Source organism: Ochlerotatus camptorhynchus, unplaced genomic scaffold (assembly GCF_037179485.1).
Source record: "Ochlerotatus camptorhynchus isolate MF236.1 unplaced genomic scaffold, CSIRO-AGI_Acam_v1.1 ptg000131l, whole genome shotgun sequence".
Lineage (NCBI taxonomy): Eukaryota > Metazoa > Arthropoda > Insecta > Diptera > Culicidae > Ochlerotatus > Ochlerotatus camptorhynchus.
The window spans coordinates 2086430-2108530 of NW_027040621.1; the positions used below are offsets into that span (position 1 = coordinate 2086430).

Sequence of the window (22101 nt, forward strand, 5' to 3'; positions counted from 1 at the left end):
TTGTCCGAAAGGATGTCGATGCAAACAGAATCAAACGCCCCTTTAATGTCCAAGAAAACTGAACACATCTGCTGTTTTTCAGCATAGGCTAATTGGATTTCAGTTGAAAGCAACGCAAAACGACGCGGGTTTACCGGGCTTCTGGATGACGATAACTCGCACTTGTCTCCATCATCTCAAGGAATCGATTGAACAAGTTCAACAATCGCCTCTTTGTAACGTCTGGGAGGTTCTTGAGTAGGTTGAACTTGATTCGATCCATTCCCGGAGCCGAGTTATTGCATGAAAGAAAAGCAATTGAGAATTCTACCATCGAAAACGGGGAGTCCATGTTATCCTTTTCCAGCGGCGGATCGCGAGTGTTGCATCGAACCGGAACCGAATCGGGACAAACCTTACGCGCGAAGTCAAAAATCCACTTGTTAGAGTACTCCTTGTCCTCGTTGACCGACGATGCCGCGTTACGCATTCTCTACTAGCAGTTATAGCTATTAGACCAGTTCATTCTAACAAAAAATGTTCGGGATGCACCGAGTCAACCGTGATTACAGTTCGTCATGTTAATTTGAACTTCTGTGCAAATTTTCAGCAAAATCGGTGATGATTTAGAGAAACTTCTAGTTAATTTTATGTTTTAAGGGTAAATTATAAAATTTGTATCTTGAGACTGAAACAACGAAAACTGCTGTAATAACTTTCACAGCAAAGCTTAATGTGTTATCTACCAACTTTGTAACCAAAGTTTGACTATTCAAAGTGATTTTAATGAAGTTTGACTTAGTTTCATGCGGTAAAAATGAAATTCATTTTGCGTATGGCCGCTGAAAAGGGGGTAAATGCTTGCGTTACCTGCGTTGTAAACGGTCGACCGGAGAAAACCACTCCAATGAGACGTACCTTCGCTCCCAAGGCCATTTGGGAAAGCATCGCATTAGATTTTAATGCCACATATGTTCAGTTCGGTGGGATATCTATCCTCGCTGTCGTTGACTATCGATCGCGGTATTTGATCGCCAAGCCAGTGAAGTCGACGAGCTTCAATCACACGAAGCCGATACTGGAAATGATCTTCGAAATGGAAGGTTTTCCGGCGAACGTTAAAACCGATAACGGACCGCCCTTCAGCGGACACGAATACAAAAATTATTGTACTGAACGAGGAATTCACACCATTTTCTCCACTCCGCTTTTCCTCAGCAGAATGGTCTCGTAGAGGGCTATATGAAGGTCATCAACAAGGCGATGTCCACTGCGTCTTCTAATAAAACTAACTTCGTCGAAAAGCTTCGCGCAGCTGTGGATGCTCATAACGCGGTCACTCACCGAGTTACGAGAATAGCACTTGAAGAGGTCATGACAAGCCGTAAAATCAAACGTGGCCTTCCACTTTTGCGTCACGAGAGCAGCAATGTTGATGATGAACTGTTGGAGTTACGGGACCGATCAGCCAGTAGTTTAGCCAAACAGTGTGAAGATGCTCTGCGGGATGCCCGGCCATGTCGAGTTAAGCCTGGCGATGATGTCATCGTTGAACGTTCGTTTCGGGTAAACGAGGCGACTCGATTTTCTGCAACGCGTTTTACGGTGGTCAAAGAACAGAACGGTAGCCTAACACTAACCAACTTCGTCGTCAGTCAAGTTCTTAAACGCCACGTATCGCAAACACTAGCGTGCACAGGAATCTTGTTAAGGAGGGGATTTTTTTATATGGTGCATTTAATCTGGGGATGAGGAGTACTCCAAAGTATATGGTGGATGGTACTGTCCACCTCTCACTATTTCCCTACTGTTCAATTTAGCTAATTTTATGTATTTTTTGCTCCGGTGGTGGTTCATCCTTTTTAACGCAAACTGCTTTCAGACAGCCAAAGGAAATTTGCAATTTAATCCCATCGATGTCGATGATGATCAGTTCGTCAAATGGTTGCGATATTAGGGCTTTAACCGAAATGATACATTTGCTGCAATGTTGTTGCCTTGGTGGTTGGATTCTGCTGAAGTCACGTCAGATGGTGGTGATAGCACCGACAAACCGACATGAATGACGAATAAGAATCGCATTCTCCTTTCGCATGCACACGGCTTCGACAAGTGCAAGGTTCAAACAGTGCGCATAGCAGTGAACAAACAGTATATTGCTCTTGATCAATCCAATCTTGATCGGTGGTGTTGAGTACTTAGCACTGATGAAGTCTTCAAGAAGTAGATGAAATACGCGTATCTGTCAAAAGATAAGCAATTATAACGGAATTAAAAGGAAATAAACCAACACACTCAAAGCTCTTCATAAAATTATATGGTTGTTTTTGTCCTTGCACTTGACTTGTACTCCAGCAGTGCTGCCAGCCATTGTGCTGGCACCGTCAAAACATACTGCCATCACCATCTGCATCGCTGTCAGGACCTCAGCAATAGTATTGAAGATGGTCGTCGCGTCTGTTTTCAACACCCGTCTCACACGCACGAATGTTTCCGTCGGCCGATCATTATCAATATACGGGAAATGGATGTAATGTCGGTCTAAATGCCCCATATTTGGGCCCATAGATAAATTCAGCAATCGACTAAATTTTCAATAGCGACCAAATATATCCATTAGTACCGTCCCAATGACGCATTCATCTAGATAAAATTAATAAATAGCAGACTTATACCCACTTTTCAATTAGGGAATCCAAAAGCATCTTCAACCTATGTACAATTGCGAAAAAGTCCATCCTCAGAATACCTTAAGGTTCTTTTCGAATTTTTAAGAACTCAATGAGCTCTTTTGAAATTATTCTCAGAAGTCCTCTGCAATTATTTTTAGAACTCTTCTTGACTTTTACTCGGAACACCTTGGAACTGAAATTCCCTTAGAGTTTCAGAAGAATTTCCTCAGTATTGTCCAGAAATTATTCCCGGAATGAGCTAGAAATTATCGGTACTCCCTTGAAATTTTCCTCAAAATCCCTTTGGAATTTCACTCAAAATCTAATTTTTCTCGGAATTCTTTTCGGAATTATCTTGGAACTATCTACAGGATTCACTAGAAATTATTCGCAGAATTTTCTTGGAATACTTCCCAGAAATCCGTTGGAACTGTCCTCAGAAATCAATTTCCTTAAGGTTCTTCTCGGATGTTTTAAGAACTCTCCTAAGAACTCTTTTGAAATTCTTCTCAGAAGTCCACTGGAATTATATTTAGAACTCTTCATGTTTTTTCTCAGAACACCTTAAAACTGAAATTCGTTTACAGTTTCAGAAATTTTTCCCGGAATGAGGTTGAGATTATCCTTGGAATTCGCTTTAAATTTTGCGTAATATCCCTTTGGAATTTCAATCCAAATTTGATTTTCTCGGTATTCTTTCTGAAATTATCTTGGGACTATCTGCAGGATGCACTACAAATTATCCGCAGAATTTTCTTTGAACTCTACCCAGAAATATTTTAGAACTGTCCTAAGAATTCAATATCCTTGAGGTTCTTCTCGGAATAGTTTAGACCTCTTTTTTCTCAGAACACCTTGGAACAAAAATTCCCCTAAAGTTTCAAAAGAATTTCCTTTAAATTCTCCAGAAATTCTTCCCAAAATGAGCTTGAAATTATCCTCAGAATTTCCTTGAAATTTTCCCCAACATACCTTTGAAATTCATTCTAAATTTGATTCACTCTTTATTCTTTTCGAAATTATCTAGGAACTATCTGCAAGATTCACTAGAAATCATTCGGAGAATTTTCATGGAATCACCCCCATCTTTTCTTTTGGAACAATCCTCAGAATTCAATACCCTTGAGGTTCTTCTCGGAAGTCAAGTTTAAGTTGTCCGTCCATCCACCAGAAATGTTCAATAAAGCTTGCCCCTCCATTCACCAGAACTGTGCAATTTTTACATCATGAATTTTCAATTCAGCAGATTGTTGCAAATCTTACACCAGAAATTTTCAATACAAACTTGTCCCCAGAAAATTTTGATCCAGAAAATTTCATTTGACCCGAACGATGCAAATCCATGTTAATGTTTAATAAAAATTGCTTCTCCAATCTTCTGATTAGTGCAGATTTTCTTTTTTTTTCAATTTCCACCAGTAATTTTCAATAAAGCTTGCTTCTCCTATCATCAGAATGTTGCAGGTTTCCCACCAAACAAAGCTTGCCCCTATTTTCAGATTTATCATCATAAATGTTCAGTAAAGCAGCTTCCCTCCAATCATCAGAATGTAGCAAATTTTACACCAAAAATCATTATTAAAGTTTGTTTCTCTGTTCAGCAGAAGGATACAAATTTAAGACCTAAAATTTTCCAAAAAGCTTGCCTATCCGTTCACCAGAACGTTGCAGATTTTCCACCAGAAATTTTCAATATAGCTTAATTTTAAAAGAAAGCTTGTGCCTTCATTTACCAGACCAGTGCAAGTTTTAAACCAGAAATTTTCTGGTCATTTTATTTATCATTTATCAGATTTTCAATAAAGCATGCTCCTCCATTCACCACAACGGTGCAAACCAGAGAGCTGAAATTGTTAACAGTTTTAATCACTTGTTTTTGTTCTGTACGCTCTAACTTGAAAGTACCCATTAATGAGTACAATTTCACTTATTTTGAAGTAAATTATTAAATTATTTTTAGCTTTCTCTATAATTTATCATGCGTTTTCTTTGGAGGAGAAGGAATATGTGAGTGGGCTCAATGTACCTCTTGTTCGAAGAGTAGCCCAATTCGAAGGTGAGCTATTATCAACACTGGCAACACGTCATCGTGGCGAGGCGGTCAGGCACATCGTTGAATGGTCCTCTTTCGATTGCTGACTGACCTCGAGGTAAGGCCACGGCCAGGGTAGATGCGATTCGCGATCCCAAGTAGCATTTCTTGTTTTATTGCACTCTATTAGTGGTTATTGAGATCAATTTTATAAAACCGTCAATAAAATTAATAGCTCCAGCACAACCTTTTGATAACCGCTATAAGATCGTCTTCCAGCTTAGTGGACCACTCTTGATAAGGTTTATAAAGTATGTTTGAGAATCACAATAAAGCTGTCATAAAACCTTTTATCAGAAAGCCCCATACTCTACAAAAGGTTCTCATAGCCTCTATAAAAGTAATATTGTATGCAAGCAGTTTTATTACGCTTTGGTGAAAATCAGTTATAAAGCCAATTTAATTTTTATTGGCTTCAAAGCAACCGCCATAAATTAGCTTGTTGTTGTTCTGTTCTGCTGAAACTTTTTTTTTTATATGGAAATCTTTATCGGTAAAAATAGGCTCTATAATTTATCATGCGTTTTCTTTGGAGGAGAAGGAATATGTGAGTGGGCTCAATGTACCTCTTGTTCGAAGAGTAGCCCAATTCGAAGGTGAGCTATTATCAACACTGGCAACACGTCATCGTGGCGAGGCGGTCAGGCACATCGTTGAATGGTCCTCTTTCGATTGCTGACTGACCTCGAGGTAAGGCCACGGCCAGGGTAGATGCGATTCGCGATCCCAAGTAGCATTTCTTGTTTTATTGCACTCTATTAGTGGTTATTGAGATCAATTTTATAAAACCGTCAATAAAATTAATAGCTCCAGCACAACCTTTTGATAACCGCTATAAGATCGTCTTCCAGCTTAGTGGACCACTCTTGATAAGGTTTATAAAGTATGTTTGAGAATCACAATAAAGCTGTCATAAAACCTTTTATCAGAAAGCCCCATACTCTACAAAAGGTTCTCATAGCCTCTATAAAAGTAATATTGTATGCAAGCAGTTTTATTACGCTTTGGTGAAAATCAGTTATAAAGCCAATTTAATTTTTATTGGCTTCAAAGCAACCGCCATAAATTAGCTTGTTGTTGTTCTGTTCTGCTGAAACTTTTTTTTTTATATGGAAATCTTTATCGGTAAAAATAGGTTTGAGTGTTGGTGTCAAGATCATCATGCAATCAATTTTGTTTCATGGCGACATTAGTGAAAATATTAGAAAAAATATACGACCTTTTTGAAGTTCCAAAACATATGCGCTTGAAATTTTATCGTGTATATTGGGATAATATGAGCGTTAAATAAATGCGCTTCCAAAATAATTCAAGTTAACAAAAAAGATTGTTTCAGAAATCAAATGAATTTGATGGACTCACCTTTATTTTACAGAAAATAGATCTCAATACATAAATGCATACCAATGCACACTGGAAATTATTTCGGATCTCTTATTTAGCCATTATTTTATTGAAATGGAGGCGAACCAGCCCAAGGCTGAAAGCCTCCTTAATAAAGCTAAATAATAATAATATTTTATTGAAATTTCTTGGATTTTATTCCAAGGCTAATGGCATTTCCATAATGACAATATGGCGACAGAGGACAGCAGGCAAGAAAAACACCAAGCGCAATTTCATAAAATGTCTAATGCTTACATTGCACACTGGGTCACGAATCCAACCTAGCGGAGCAAAATTAATAACTCCGAAACGAAACATTTCCGTGACTTGGTGTCTTGGGCAAAATTTCTCATCATACTAAGGACCATCTATTGACATAAACAAATAGTTCAAAACTCTTCCGCAAAGATGGTGCCACAATCTAACTTCTTTCTCTGACGTTTTGGAGACTTGATGTCTTGGGCAAAGTTGTTTATCTTGACAAAATGAACAGCTCTTTCAAATACGTTAAATTTCCACAGTCTACTGGTTCCAAGTTATATGGAGTTAAAAAAAAAAAATGTCGAAAATATGGTTTTTTCTTTCTGTTTCGGTTGTTTTTGCTTACAACTATATAATGTTATATTTTTCTCTTATGCAAAAACATTAAATAAATAGCTTTTTTGAAGAAACACACTGTGCGATTTAAGTCTTTACATGACCGTGGGGATGCAAAGAGAAAGTCGACGAAGAGAATCTGTCAATGTTACTTAGGACCTAATGCAATGTTCAGCTTGAATTCATTTTTTTTTATATGATGGCAAATGTATATTCACCCCATGTATATGCGAGCGAGAACGAAAGAATTATAGAGATTGCTGACGTTCTTCTTACGCACACTACGTCGCGTATACGTATACACGGAATGTTTTCATGCTCATGCTAACAATTTTGTTGATATTCTTTGCGCTCCGCTTGGAAGTACCGGAAAGTTTTGATTCTTTTCTATGTTGTAAAAATAAACAGCCTATTTACATTTCTGACAAGTTGCAACTAAATGCTTATAATTGTTTTAAAATAACCATTTCATGGCCAACTAGTTTTATTGCGCTTACTCATAAAGCAACAAAAGGATTTATTTTTGGGTTTTATAAGGGCAATTCATATTACTTTTTTTTATACTTCAAAGCAATCATAAAACCTTTCATAAGTGAAAATAGCATAAGCATCAGTTGATTTTTTAATTAGCTTTATAGGGGTTTTGTAGCTAGCTATAAGAATGTTTCATGAATTGCATTGTATATGACCGTCATAAAGCTGTAGGTAATGGTTGCAGCTGCAATAAAACCTTTATAAATTTTGAATATAGCCAAGCAGCTCTAGAATTGTTACTTGGGATGCGACGCGACCAATTCAAAAGAATCTTATTATATATTATTATTCCTTGCGTGAGTCGCATCGCGTCGCGTCGCGCTTACCGTGGCCGCGGCCTAAGACGTGTGGACATGCGCAATGCGTAAGTATGGAGCTCCGAAGTGTTGGGTGATTCCCGTTCTGAGTATGGTGCTCACACACACCTTCGACTAGAAATGCTTTCGGCAATATGGGGCTTCAGGTACACGATAAAAAAAATCATGTTCATGTAAAGTGATTTGCTGTTGAATTTGCACTATTTGCCAATTCGATGTTCAAATCCTTTGGAAGAGATCATATCGAAGCACGATGAAATCAACAATAAATCGCTTAATTTTAGATTGTATTGCACATCATTGTTGATGTGCCGTGCTTTGAATTCGAAATGTCAACCATACTGATATAAACAATCAATCACTTTAAGTTTTACTAATTTATCCTTGGATTTAATGTTTGCTGAAAATGGGTTTAAATAAATATATTGCCTTGTTCATACTGCAAGCCTTGTTATATGTTATTAAGAATATGTCCAAAGAACATGTATCATATTACTACCCAGATCACATGTTTCCAAGCGACATTGAACAACATGGCAAGGCTTGTAGTAGAAGCAAGACGAGACATTGAGCAATTAATTTGATAAGTTTGACAATGTTTTGTGATAGAAGTTCCATTACACACTATTACTAAATACAGCATCAATTTCATATTTAATACTCACGCTCTAGAATGCAAATTATTTCGGGTTGAAATGAAGAATTATCGCTTCTATCAGTGGTGCTAATTCAAATGATACATACTAAGTCAAGTACAAAAGCATTTGGATTAGATATGACTACTTTTTACCGTGTAGTGATGAAACGTCGCTAGAACTATTTCACAACCGCAGACAGTATATGAGCAAGTCAAACGCGCTCTTTTTTGCGTGTAGGTTGGATGGTTTGCATACTGCCGTACTCTAGCGGAACTATCAACCTACCCTCTTCAGACCTTATCACACTAAAGCTTCATGTTAGATAGAATTTCCATCCAACTATGAAAATCGTAAACTTCACGTATGCTATAACCAGGCATGGAAAATCATTTACATTCATTTCGTACATTCATTTACGATCATTTGCCTCTAACTTTTTTCATCAACAGCATTACGCAAAATGATGTAAGATCTTTTGTAGGTTTTGTTATTAGCTACAACTTTTGCTCATTACTCAAATCTGTATCTCTTATGCATAACGAACTAGAGCGGGCAGAACTTGTTACTGTTTTTCAGTGAATGTAAAATACATTCACTGAAAAACTGCAGTGGCTTCTGTTCGGTCTGGTTCGTCATGCATCAGAGATACGGATTTAACTTGTTAACAAAAAATGTAGCGAATAACAAAACCTACAAAAGCTCTATACATCATTTTGCGAAATGCTGTTGATGAAAAAAGTTAGAGGCAAATGAATGTAAATGAATGCACGAAATGAATGCAAATGATTTTCCATGCCTGGCTATAACCATAGAGGTAACTCGAAGACCAGAAGGTCCCGTGCTCAACTTTTTGGCTCAGTTCTGGTACTCTCTTCTGTCCCAAGCTATTCGATGCACCCCTCGAAACGTAGGAAAATCCACGAACCCCTAATTTTATCTGTCAAACTCTCATAGTGAATCAAAACAAACATAGTGTAGTTCTAGAATTTCGACTAGAATGGGGTACGTTAATCGATTTGCTTGGGACCAATAGGCTAGTCAAGTAGTGAGCCAATTTAAAATCGTTAGTTTCCACCGGTTGCTATAAACTTGTATCGAAATAAATTTGGAAATGAATAAATAAAACTGAAAATTAAGATAAGGACCATTAAAATACCACTAAGGACAAAAACTGGCTCATTTACCCTACTGTTCCGATAAAGAAACTCCTATCAGAGGAGCAAAACCAGCCCACTACCTTCCACATTTTAAATGAACCAGATCTTATCTTCTGTTTTCTCATGTTCCACGCAAAAGAAAAAAAACGAATTTTCTCTCGTTTTAAACAAGAATGGGTTCAGAGAGAAAAAAAAATCCAAGTCTGAAAATCCCTTTGAACAACCCAGTGCATTCCTTTTTAATTAGAGTAACTGGTTGATGAACCTGACAGGAGACACAAAAAGGAAAAGGTTACAGGCTTAAACTTTGAGAGATTTCAGGATCAGGTGTCTGAGTGTAATTGTGCTTTTTGTGCTGTCTATAGAGATAGACAACTGTCTATGCATGGAGAAGGGGGTCCAAAATCTCTCAACAACTGTCTACGTAGTTTGTGCAGAATCTCAACGCAACCGACCATATTTTGCTTTCACTTTCCTGGACATGGTGCTTACCACACAATAATATACCACGTCACGCAGTGGTAGACCAGTAGGAACGTATTAGGAAGAACCTCTTACCCAAAAAGAGATCAACGAGTAAATTAACAACCTAGCGATAACAAAACCACAATGAAAGCACGTATAACCGTAATCTTCACAAAACGACTGTTAAACCATTCTGACAAAATTATATTTTTATTATCCTGGTCTTTGCGGTGCTCAAAAATAAAGCCACCTCTGGATCAAGAAACCACATCCCAGTTTACTGTATCGTTGCAAGCGACAAACAGAAATATAGAATAAGATTCCGCGGAGCAGCTGGCGGCAGCACTTAAAAATCGTTTATGTACTGCCACATATAGAACACATAGATGTCATGTTGTCCGAGGGCGTCAGAGTCTTCAATGAAACAAAGTACAGATTATCCCCCGAATACTGCGGTAGGTCAACCAGCACCACCATTTTTCGGATGCATCTCAAACAAATGAGCTGATTCCTCTAACAAAAACTAATCACATTGCGGTTGGAGGATGACATCACCCCCCGCATTATTGGAAGGAAAGCTGTAATTTATGTGGAAGAGAAGCATTGCTATCACATTATTTGGTTACGAACTTAATTCGGTTGGGGTGGCGTGCGATTATTAAATGATCCTGTTAAAGACGACCGTATTCCTTTGTGGTATTTTGTATGCATTTAAAAATCTTTTTACCCAAAGCGATTATCGATTCTATTAAAAACTGTCGGTTACTTCCATGAAAACAGTCGTTAAATTTGATAGCTTGGTTCATCAATTTGGGCACACATTCAATTATTTAAAATCGAACGAGTAAATATTGACAGTACCAAAAAATTAGGATGCTTCACTGCCATACCATAGAGGTAACTCTAAGACTAGAATGATGCTCTGGTACTATCTTCGGTCTCAAGCTAATCGAGTCACCCCTCGAAACATAGGAAAATCCACTAACCCCTCATTGTATCTGTCAAACTTTCATAGCAAATCAAAACGAACATTGTGTAGTAATAGAATTTCGACTAGAATGGGGTACGTTAATCGATTTGCTTGGGACCAATAGGCTAGTCAAGTAGTGAGCCAATTTAAAATCGTTAGTTTCCACCGGTTGGCCATACTGTCTGTAGCCTACAGAAAACACGAATACCATATAAATCGTTCTGAGAAAGAAGATTTGTTTTCAGAGTAATTCTAGAACAATTTTCAAGTTACGCAATCTCAGTCTATTGGCTCTTAACCTACTCGCAGAAATTCCTCATTCAAATTTACATTCACCTTTCGATATTTTTTTGCATCTACTGTTTGTTTCACCAACCAGTTGCTTTAACCGTAAAAGGCACCGTTTGTTCAAATAGATTATCAAACACGGTACTTCCTCTTTTTTTCACTTCTAACCGGTAAGAGAATGCTGTTTTTTGCTATGTGCACCTCGAGGCAGAAAATGGAAAAACCGGGAAAAACAGACAGCGATTAAGAACTGCGAACTCTAAAATGCGGAAGGAAGAGTGAAGGGAAGAAAGTTTTCCCATTGATCTGAGCTTCTTTAATTGAGCAACATTGAAGGTAATTTTCTTCGTATCTGATAAAGTATAAAAGTCTCAGTGAATAAGCTTAATGATGGCACGGTAAGCCCGGGAGGCATTTCGTGAAAATAACACTGTTCAGTAATGGTGTAGAATCTCGTCGTTTTGATAGCGGGAGATAGCTACTATCAGTGTTGGAAAAATTTCAATAAATTAAATCTCCCCAATGGCTTGATGTTCGTAGACAAAAAATAGCTACGTATATCAAGCTAACCAAGCTTGCCAGTTACAATTCTAACCAAACCGTGGTGCACAGTACGAAAAAGTCATGTAAATTTCGGTGCCCTGAGACCGACTAATCCAAGCGGCCCATATGACACAAGAATCAGTTGAAAGAAAGGAGAAAATCAATTCAATCAAATTTTCGTCGAGTTGCAAATTGTTAGGTTTCGGAACACTTAACTGTACATGACATGTCTGTTTACGTACCATAATTTACGTCAAAGATGGATTACGTCTAGTGTAAAAATAATTATTTCTTAGTGTGTGAGTTTGAGTTTCATGATGTTTGCTTTATACCCGAACGCGGCTTGAAACTACACACTTAGAAAAATAGATGTAAATTTTAGGTGCTCTGAGACTGACATATACGACGGAAGCATTGTGACATAAAATTGAGTCATAATAGACGCGAAATTCAGCTCAATCAAACGTACTTTCGAACTTTTCAGCAAGGTTGCAAAGACTCATTTCAGCTAAAATAATATTTTTCGGAATAATAAAACCAAAAGATGGTATGATGGCATGTTTTACTTGTAACTTACAAAAAGAGGTTACAAAGTATGCGTTGGAAACATAAAACCTGTAAATTTTGCTTTCTATGAGTCACAATCAGCGATTTGCTGATCGCTGAGTGAGTGAGTGAGTGAGTGAGTGAGTTAGTGAAAAATCGCTGATTGTGACTCTCATGAAGTGAAATAAACAGGTTTAATATGTCAAACACATTCTTTGCAACCTCTTCTTGTATCCTACCAATTCAAAATTTGATCATGGCATCTAATTATTTCATAATTTAGAAAAACATTGTTTTAGCTGAAATGAGTCTTTGCAACCTTGCTTTTCAGTCTCGGAGCACTTAATTTTACATGACATGTTTGTTTACGTCTCATCCTTCATGTCAAAGTTGGATTCCGTCACGTGTAAGATTGAGTATTTCTAAGTGTGTAAAATAGGCTGGGACAGGGATATATGAAAAAAAAAATTCTTGTTCCAGTATGATTTCCGGGGTCCTTCTGGGTCGTAGAATAACTGTGTTAAATTTCAGGTCGGTCGGTGGAACTATATTTTAGCGCCAGCGGTTTTAATTTTACATAGGATTTTCTATGGGAAAACTTACTTTTCAAATAAAAATCTGGTGTGGTCACCCATTATCCTCTAAAAATAAACCAACCCAACTTTTCGCTAGGAAATTTTACAAGGAAACTTTTCTTAGAAGACCGCAAAATGATCCGACGCTTGTGGAAAAAGTAGAAGGGTTTGTGCCTAGGGGCACGAACGGAAGCTTGACGTAGGACCGCTAGTGGACGGAATAAATGTGAAGAGCATTAAGTTCTTTTAATTGATCAAATATCTATTATCTCAACTCGTTCCGTTTTTGAATTGTAGGCGTACCAAATTTGTAGTGATCTTTTAAAAAAAAAAAGTTGATTACGAGAATCAATCAAAATCACTTGCACCCCTGCTTCCAAGTTTGTGTGGTCGTTGGGGGCTTGCGGTTCTGAATATGGACAAACAAGCACAGATAAATTCTATTCCAACTCTTTACTGATGTAAGCTTGATGGCCATGAAAAGGGCCGTTTTATTGAAGAGGACATCCATTGCCACTTACGCTTGGCGTGTTTAGTGTAGGTGACAGCATCACGGACCTCATTTTCTACGAACACCTTCAGCACACCTCGTAGATCAGACCGGAGATACGTCAGACACTGCCACGGCGAGCCAGACGATGGATGGTGGTTATCACGAAGAATTTGCGATGACGATTGGCACCTCCTTTGCCACGACCAGTCAAGTGTTGCTTGTTGGTTATAGAAAAGTGGACTAGCCACCTTCCTACTGCTGCTATTGCTGACCACGCCGTCCGAAGCGAAAATGAGCTGATACCAGTTTTTTTTTTTTTTTGTTTAAATGATCTTTATTTTAGTTTAACTTGGACGATTACCATATAAATTTTTACTAAGTGATTTAATTGCTTTCTTCATCTTTAGGTATGGGCAAAATTTAAAATTTGTTTTACAGGATTAGTCCTAGACTTAGTACACGGTCGACCACCTTGGTGGGATTGGTTTGTTTTGTTTTTAGAATTTGAAGAGAAACTACTTAATACTACTATTTACAGCTTAAAACTAACCTACTCTACTATATACACTTAACCTACTATGTACAAATTGCTTATTAAAGCATGTTCAGAAAGATTGCATTTTTGAATAAATTTAGTTGTCATATCATCAATTTTGGAATCTACTTTGGGAATTTCTGCCTCTTGATGGAGGTCTGCTATTCTTGTGTCGAATGGACGATCTAGGATCATCCTCAACACTCTATTCTGTGCAACCTGGATTTTGTTCCTGTGGGTCTGAGCGCACGATTCCCACACCGGGGCGGCATATAAGATCGCGGGGGCTATGATCTGTTTGTAAACAGCCAGTTTGTTTTGCCTTGAGAGGCGGGATCTGCGGCAAATGAGCGGATACAAACACCTAACCAAGGCGGAGCACTTAACTAGGGTTTTCTCTATGTGCGAGCGGAACAGGAGCTTCTCATCGAACAACATCCCGAGATAAGTAACATCAGTGGACCACTCGACCCTTGTACCATCCATTATTACGGTACAGGAGGGAGACGGTTTAAGTTTTGGGGATTGTCTGTGAAGGAACATGATCGCTTGGGTTTTCGAGGCGTTGATTTTGATTTTCCACGAGGTGGCATAATCAGTAAAGGTGTCAAGGCATCGTTGCAGCTTGTTCGTAATTTCACGAGGCATCCTACCCTTGACGGCTATCGCGGTGTCATCTGCGAACAGAAAGAACACGCAACCGTCTCCTAGAGGAGGGATGTCCGACGTGTAGATGCTGTAAAGCAGTGGTCCCAGCAGACTCCCTTGCGGAACACCTGCTGGGATCGGAAATTGTCCCGAAAGGGAACTATTCAACGACACCCTGAACGACCTTTGCTGGAGATAGTTACGGGTGATTTTCACAAGGTATGGTGGAAAGTTGGAGTTACAAAGCTTGTATATAAATCCGTCGTGCCAGACATTGTCAAACGCCTTTTCGACGTCTAACAAGGCCATGGCTGTGGACTTGGATACAGCTTTGTTACTTCGGATGTTATTCATCACCCGCACTAGCTGATGATTGGTGGAATGCCCCTTGCGGAACCCGAACTGTTCCGGAAGAAGAATGTCATGTTCCTCCACAAACTTGTTTAGTCGGCTGAGGATCAATTTTTCGAACAGCTTGCTCAGCGCTGAGAGCAGGCTAATCGGTCTGTAGCTTGACGGTAGTGAAGGGTCTTTCCCAGGTTTGCGGATCGGGATGATTTTTGCCACCTTCCAGATGCTTGGAAAGTAGTGCAGCTCCAAGCATCTGTTGAGGATGGCAGCCAGCAGCGAGTGGACCCTCGGGCTGAGATTTTTCAACGCTAGGTTGAATATTCCGTCAAACCCGGGAGCCTTCATGTTTTTACTATATTTCAGCGCTGAGCAAATTTGTTCCTCTGTAATCCGTTCTTCTGGAGGGACGGCACAAGGGGAGGTATCTAACGTCTGGACGCACTGCACAACCTGGTTCTCGAGTGGACTTGGGATTGTAGAGCCAAGCAAATGCGATTGGGCAATGTGCTCCCCAATTGCATTGGCCTTCTCTTCGTTGGTGATAAGCCGTTCGTCATTGACTCTAAGTGGTGGAATGGGCTTGGGGTGAGACTTCAGCACCTTGGCAACCTTCCAGAATGGTCTGGAACGGTCGTCCAGGTTCTGAACGAGCCGCCCGAAACTCTCGTTCCGGATTGAGACCATTCTGGAAGCGATCTGCCGATTCAGATCGACCATTTCGTATTTACGCTGCAGATCCCCAGTCCGCTGAAACTGGCGTCTACGAACATTTCTGAGCCGAATCAAAAGTTTGGTGTGGGAATCAATTGCTTGAAACTTACCCCTCACAGGAACTCGTCGAACGCACTCTTCGTCAGCCACGGATATGGCTTGATGGAGACCCTCCAGAGCCCGGTCGATGTCCTCCACTGTGTCGAGTGGTGGGTTGTCATCGATGTGGCGGTCGACCACGCGTCGAAACTGGACCCAGTTGACTCGATGGTAGTCCTTCCGCTGGCACGGTGCAGGGGCCACGTTGTAGCCCAGCTCGGTCAGCACCGGTTGGTGGTCCGAACTCAGGTCGTTGACGGCAACCGGCTTGGCTAATCTGGTGTTTGCCAAGAACAGGTCCAGCGTCGATGGGTTGCCCGCCGGTGATGTGAAGGTTGGTTCGTCCGGAAACCAGACGGAATAGAGACCATGCTGGGAATGGTCGAATAGCAGGCGGCCGTTTTGGTTCTGCTGGTAGTTCCGCCAGGCCTCGTGCCGGGCGTTCAGGTCCCCTCCGATTACGAAGCGGGCATTGGTGCGGGTTATGATGGCAAGGTCGTTCTTGAACTGCTGTGCTGTACCATTGCTAACGGTACATTGCCGGGGGCAGTAGACAACGATGAACCGGACGTTTCCGGTCGATGTTTCCACCTCAACGCCGACGGCCTCGATGATGGAAGTGCGGTAGTGGGGTAGGGTGCAGTACTTGATGCCTTTCTTGATGATGACCGCGACACCGCCCCCCCTGGAGCTGGTGCGATCAAGCCGGACAATGCTGTGGTCGGGCAGCCAGAAGCTGTCACCGGTCTTGAGGTGGGTCTCGGTGAGAAGGCCCACGTCGATGTCGTGCTTGCGGAGGAAGTCTGCAAGCTCAATGTTTTTCGCCCCTACGGAGCGAGCGTTCCAGTTGGCGATCTTTATGGGTTCACGGTCCATAATTAGCGACGAAGGAGATGATAGCTTGGAGCTGTTGTGTTCTTGTTGCGCAGGTGCGCTTGATGATGATGGCCTGGGCCAACAGTGTGACGATCTCATCCGTTGACAGCGGAGAATCGTCTTCACCGGTTGTACCGGCCAATCCCGGAGCAGGGGGATCCGTCGATGGGCCGGAGGCTTGACTGGGTACTGCAGCGGCAGCCGACTGGGCAGCAGCCAACTGTTGGTTGAGCGGGAGCGGCGCCAACACTGGAATTGGCCGTGGTTGGACCGGTGATAACGGAGGAAAGTTCTGCGCGTTGTTTTCCGGGACCTTCTTGCGACCGGGCTGGTTGTTGGACGAGGCCTTCTTCCGGATCTCGGCGTATTCGGCCCGCTTCGGACAGGCCTTACTCGTGGCCTTGTGGGCAGCACCGCAGTTGGCGCATGTGGGAGCGGCTTCCTCGATGCTGTCGCAGTCGTCGATCTTGTGGTTTTTGCCGCATTTGATGCAGCGGCTGGCCATGCGGCAGTTCCTGGTGCCGTGCCCGAACAATAGGCAGTTCGAGCACTGAGTGACGCCACGGTGGGTTGGCTTATACCGCTCCCACTTCACTACGATGTGGAACAGTGTGCGTGTCGTATGGAGATCCTTCACGGTTGTGGAGTTCTTCTGCAGATGGACCAAGTAGAGCTGGTCACGATACTTGATGGTCTTGCTGCGGGTCATCTTGTGGATTTCTACCGGCTTGAGGCCGTTCGCCTTAATCTCGTCCATTAAGGTGGTGGTGTCCATGTCGTGGAGCCCGCGCAGCACCACTTTCAGCGGCTTGGTGGCCTCGACGTCGTGGGAGAAGTACTCCAGCTTCATCCTGTCCAAGAGGGTCTGGACTGCGTTGTAGTGATTTTCGGCCGAGACCATCAGTTTGTAGCCTTCCGTGCACCGTTGAATGGTGCAGCGAAGGCCCTGCTTAATGTAGAAATCCAGCTGCTCCCATAGCCCGGGAGGGAAGCCCTTCACATAGAAGGGTGGCAACTTAACTTTTTTAGGCACCGTCTCAGGGTCCGACTGCGGCTGGGCTCCGTTCTGCAGGGCGGAGAACGGATTGTTGCTCAGCAGCTTTTTTGCTGCCGATGCGGTGGCGCTGATGTCTTCAGGTCTGGGTCGTTTAGTTCCGGGAGGCCCCGGCTGCGGGTCCGCAACGCCTGTCGGGACGGGCAATGGGGTTTTCTTCTGCTTCTTCTGAGCTGGCTCGGTGGTCGCGCCGTCTCCTGGGAGAGTCTGTTTTCCCGGTAAGCCGGCACTCGCGTTACCGCGCGATTTCTTACCCATGGCTGGGTCAGCGACTTGCGAACGAACGAACGAAACTAGAGAGAATTCAAATCGACTGAACTGCTCAACAGTCTGGCAGCGAATGAGCTGATACCAGACAGCAGCGCTGCTTTATATCTTTTTAGGTTAAAGCAGAATGATGTGCAACGAAGTGGTATAAAAGCTACAAAGACTCCTCCCATTATGAGTAGTTTGCTATCAAGTAGCGACACTGGCTATTTTCTTTTTGCGTACACGGCGAATGAGAACAACCCAAATTTGAGATTAGTTCACTCATAATCGTCAAAAGTGTAGGAACTCAGCGATGAGTAAATTTGTCTCATTGTTTCCTATGGAAAACCTAAAAGATCTGCCAGAAAATCAGGAAATTGACGAAAATTTTATTCAGTCTCGGAGTAGTACCAATAGACTGAGTGAAACCAATCTTTACTTTTCTCAAATTCAGGAATTTTTCCCTGGAAAATCCTGGAAAAACCTGGGAAAACATGAGGCAAATTTACTCATCGCTGAGTTCCTGCACTTTATTTCTTATTTCTGAGATAACTAAACTCAAATTTGGGTCGTTCTCATTCGCCGTGATAGATATCAGCGCCGGTGGTTAGCGTGATTACCTCTCACCCCAGCAGGCCTGGGTCCAATCTCAGTCGGCGCCACCGGCATGTTCTAAGGCATAACATCTCTGGGAGCTGCCTCAATAGGTTTCAATAGGTCCTATCTACATTGATCGATTCTCTTCATCGACACTCTCTTTCGTAAATAACTCGGCTTCACAAATCTGGATCAACAATAGAAAAGAGCCCATCAGCATTTGTAAATAAACCGTTTCAAAGCCCTTTACTCACAAAGCGAAGGCCACCCACACAAACCAACACCATCATTGGATAGGGGAAAACTTCTACCTACAAGATGTTGGTGTTGGTTTGTGTGAGCGGTCTTCGATTTGTGAGGCTTTGGAACGGTTTCTTTACAAATGCTGATGGGCCCTATTCTATTGTTGATCCAGAAATGTTTCCTGCCGTCTTCGTCGAATTAGATGCTAGATTGTTGCTTCTTCCATCGAAAATATCCGGCCGTGGCGATTCAAAGTTGATCAAGGTTGATCAAAATAATTTGTATCCCTGCTTCCAGTTTGATTACATGAGCATTTTGTGTGGTCGGTGGTTCTGAATATGGACAAACAGGCAGATGAATTCTATTCCTACTCTTTACTGTAAAAAGCTTGGTGGCCCTGAAAAGAGCCGTTTTGTTTCCAATGTTGGTGATGATTTAACCTCCGAAACCAAACAGAGTGCGTCTATGTCACTTCAAAAACGTAGATGACATCCATGGCCGCTTACGCTTGGCGTGTTTAGTGTAGGTGACAGCATCACGGATCTCATTTTTCAGCACACCTCCTAAATCAAACCGGAGATACGTCAGACACCGCCACGGCGAGCCAGACGACGGATGGTAGTTATCTCGAAGAATTTGCGTTAGGTTCCGAATATGGCGATGAGTGTGCAAAATATTACGCAATTCCATCCTCCCTATTCGCACGCGCCCGAGGATCGAAGGCGAATGCCAATTCGACTTGTTTCGTCTACTTACTACTCTCTGACGACTGTGCTGGGGAAGCAGCATATGCATGTAGGTAATTGGTGGATTTGTTAGTTAATTCGACGCTTTTGGACAATGCTGGACATTTACCAGTTTTTCAATAGTTTCTTGTTGAAAATCAACATTCGGAAGCATTGTTATCAATGCGTAGCTATATTTCTGAACGATTGGTGATAAAATTATTGAAATTGGACCAGGGGCAGCTGAGTTATAAACGTTCAAAATCTTTCTTAATTTGTTACATGTTCCATTTTCGGTTTTCACAAAGTGTACCCCCATATAGAAATCAAAGACGTAGTCCTACGTCAAAAGTTATTTAGCCATTATGGTTGCTAACCAAACGAACTGATCATTATTCTTTTTTTCTAGCAGCACTGCCAGCTGCCGCCTGCTGCTGTCTGCGCGAGGCAGTCACGTTGTATGGGGGTTCACTCGGCATGGAGGAAAGCCGATATCATTCGATTTTGATGAAACTTTACAAAGGTTTGCGGTAAAGTACAAAAATTATGTTTCACGGGGGTCATTTGGAAACAAGCGTGATTTTTCACAAGGGTGTATTTGATTTGGCGCACAATTTATTCAAACTTTATCAGGCGATGTGCTGCTGCTCAATATTTCATCGGCTTCATTTTTCGGTGGTACTCCACAACTTGCAGTAGGTATTCATGTTGTTTGGGATTCTTGGTTACCGAGTTGTTGAGGTCGGAAACAAGCTTTACGGCCCTTTCCGCGACATCATTCACAACCCAAAGGGCTTGAACTCGCTGCTGCGCTGTTAAGTAGAAAAGAACCGGCGTCACTTTCAATAAATTTAAAGCACTTTTTTGTTCAAAATCGAAACAATGTTTATGAAAATTAAGATTAAGTATTTCTAAGTGTGTACAATCACTACTGGCAGCAATAGCTTCGTGTCTGCCATCGGCGAAGAGTAAAGAGAAATAGCAAACTGTATCTTGTAAATCGTTCTGCAATCACTTAGAATTTCTAATAATTCTCTTTTTATTACCATGCAATTTTCCTCAGAATTCTGCTGAAGATTCTCTTGGAAATTCATCAGCATTTTCTAAGTGCTCTCAAATCTTCAACAGAATTGAAAATGTAAGATCATATATCAATATCCCAATAATTCTGGATCATGAAAAGTTTCCAGATTCAAAAGTAACGTTTTATCAATCATTTTTTACTTAAAATAAATCAAATGTTTGAGACATCTAACTATTTAGAATACTGATACTTTAAACAAAATTTAACATTTTATACTCAAAAAAAATAAACTTTGGGACATTGATCATTTTTAAGGTCTGAAATTTTGCAGTATTCTACGATACTTGCGAGTTGCAGAATTTTTGTTCAGTATCAATCAAATTAAAGCTAAATTTCTACTAACTACCTCCCACTTCCTGCAACGGATCAATTTAAAGTATTCAGTGTTTCCACATTGTTGCAATAACCAAATATGCCTCAGCTGGGCAAACCAGTTCTCCAATTGACGTTCACTATCCTCGTCAATTCAAATCCAAAATTTTCAAATCCACTCCCCGAAAATCACCGCAATAAACCTAATAGCACCGAGTCCATCAAACTCACTGAACGGTAAAGTAATCCCAAATCCCAGCTACCAAACCAGTGAGTTGAAAATTTATCACAATCACCCTTTGCCCCCCTAGTCGGTGCAACACCGATGCAGTAACGGAACTATCCGTATAGTAAGATCTAACCTTCCATATTCCATAATGATAACATGAACCATCAGCGTTCAGGTTTTATGACTGGGATTCTGCGTCCGTAAGGGACTACGGATATGCAAATCGACTATTCCTCGTACTCACAAAGCCCTCGGAAAAGCATGTTGCAACCATCCACAAGAGCCGGATATAGGCTCGTTGATCGGCAAACCTAAGCAAAAAAAGCCTTCCCGCTAAAAAAAAAATCACAAACTGCAAGGTAACCAACCCTATTCCGGGATATTTATCAAAAGTCACTTCACAACACCCATCACATCATATTGTACTTACATCAGTGGCCCGCCCGTGCAGCGTGTCGTACGACTCAGCCTTGGTGCAGATGCTCTTCAGTTTGATCGGCTTCACTACGGTTGGCATCTTGCCGCCGCCTGCCTCGTGCAGCAGCATTTCCCCGTCTGCCCCCAGGATGCGAATGTCATGCGAGGACTTCCGGTGTATTCTCAGCGATTGGGGCGATAGTTCACGTAGCCCCCCACCACCACCTCCGCCAACGCCACTGCCGGGTCTGATGGCATCACCATTTGAACTGTTCACACCAGCCCCAGAGTGTTGATGATTGTGCTGACTGTGCACCGAGATGCTGCATCGTTTGCGCGCCGGATCGTACTTGCCACTCGATACGGGAGCGTGTCCTGCGTCAGACGACGACAGAAGGTTGGCTGTCGTGTTATTAGATTTATTCTGCTGATTATTGGCCACTTGATCGTTGGAGGGGGCAACTTTCGAGCCCATCATCGTCTTGACCGCTTCCGCACGGTGCTCGTGGAACAATGTCGTCGCCCCATCGCTGGCGACCGAACCGTTGTTTTCCGGCGATTGTACGCCCGTCACGCTGTTGTTGTTGTTGTTGTTATTGCTGCGAGGGGAGAAAAGTAGCTTTTAGGATTGATGAAATTGTCCCGGACCAAGGGCGTGTGCAGGGGATTGTAACATCTCCCTGAATTGGGTACTGGCTGTTCATAAACTACGTAGACAG

At 41.7% G+C, this 22101-nt stretch overlaps 1 protein-coding gene across 3 annotated transcripts in view; it reads right to left on the minus strand.

Moving 5' to 3' along the window:
- Nos (Nitric oxide synthase) overlaps positions 1-22101 on the minus strand; it is a 288786-nt gene that overhangs the window by 141829 nt on the left and 124856 nt on the right. For all 3 annotated transcript variants that reach the window (XM_065220708.1, XM_065220709.1, XM_065220707.1), the window contains exon 3: positions 21396-21981. In XM_065220708.1, coding sequence (XP_065076780.1) covers positions 21396-21981 — 586 coding nt within the window. The remainder of the gene's footprint in view (positions 1-21395; positions 21982-22101) is intronic.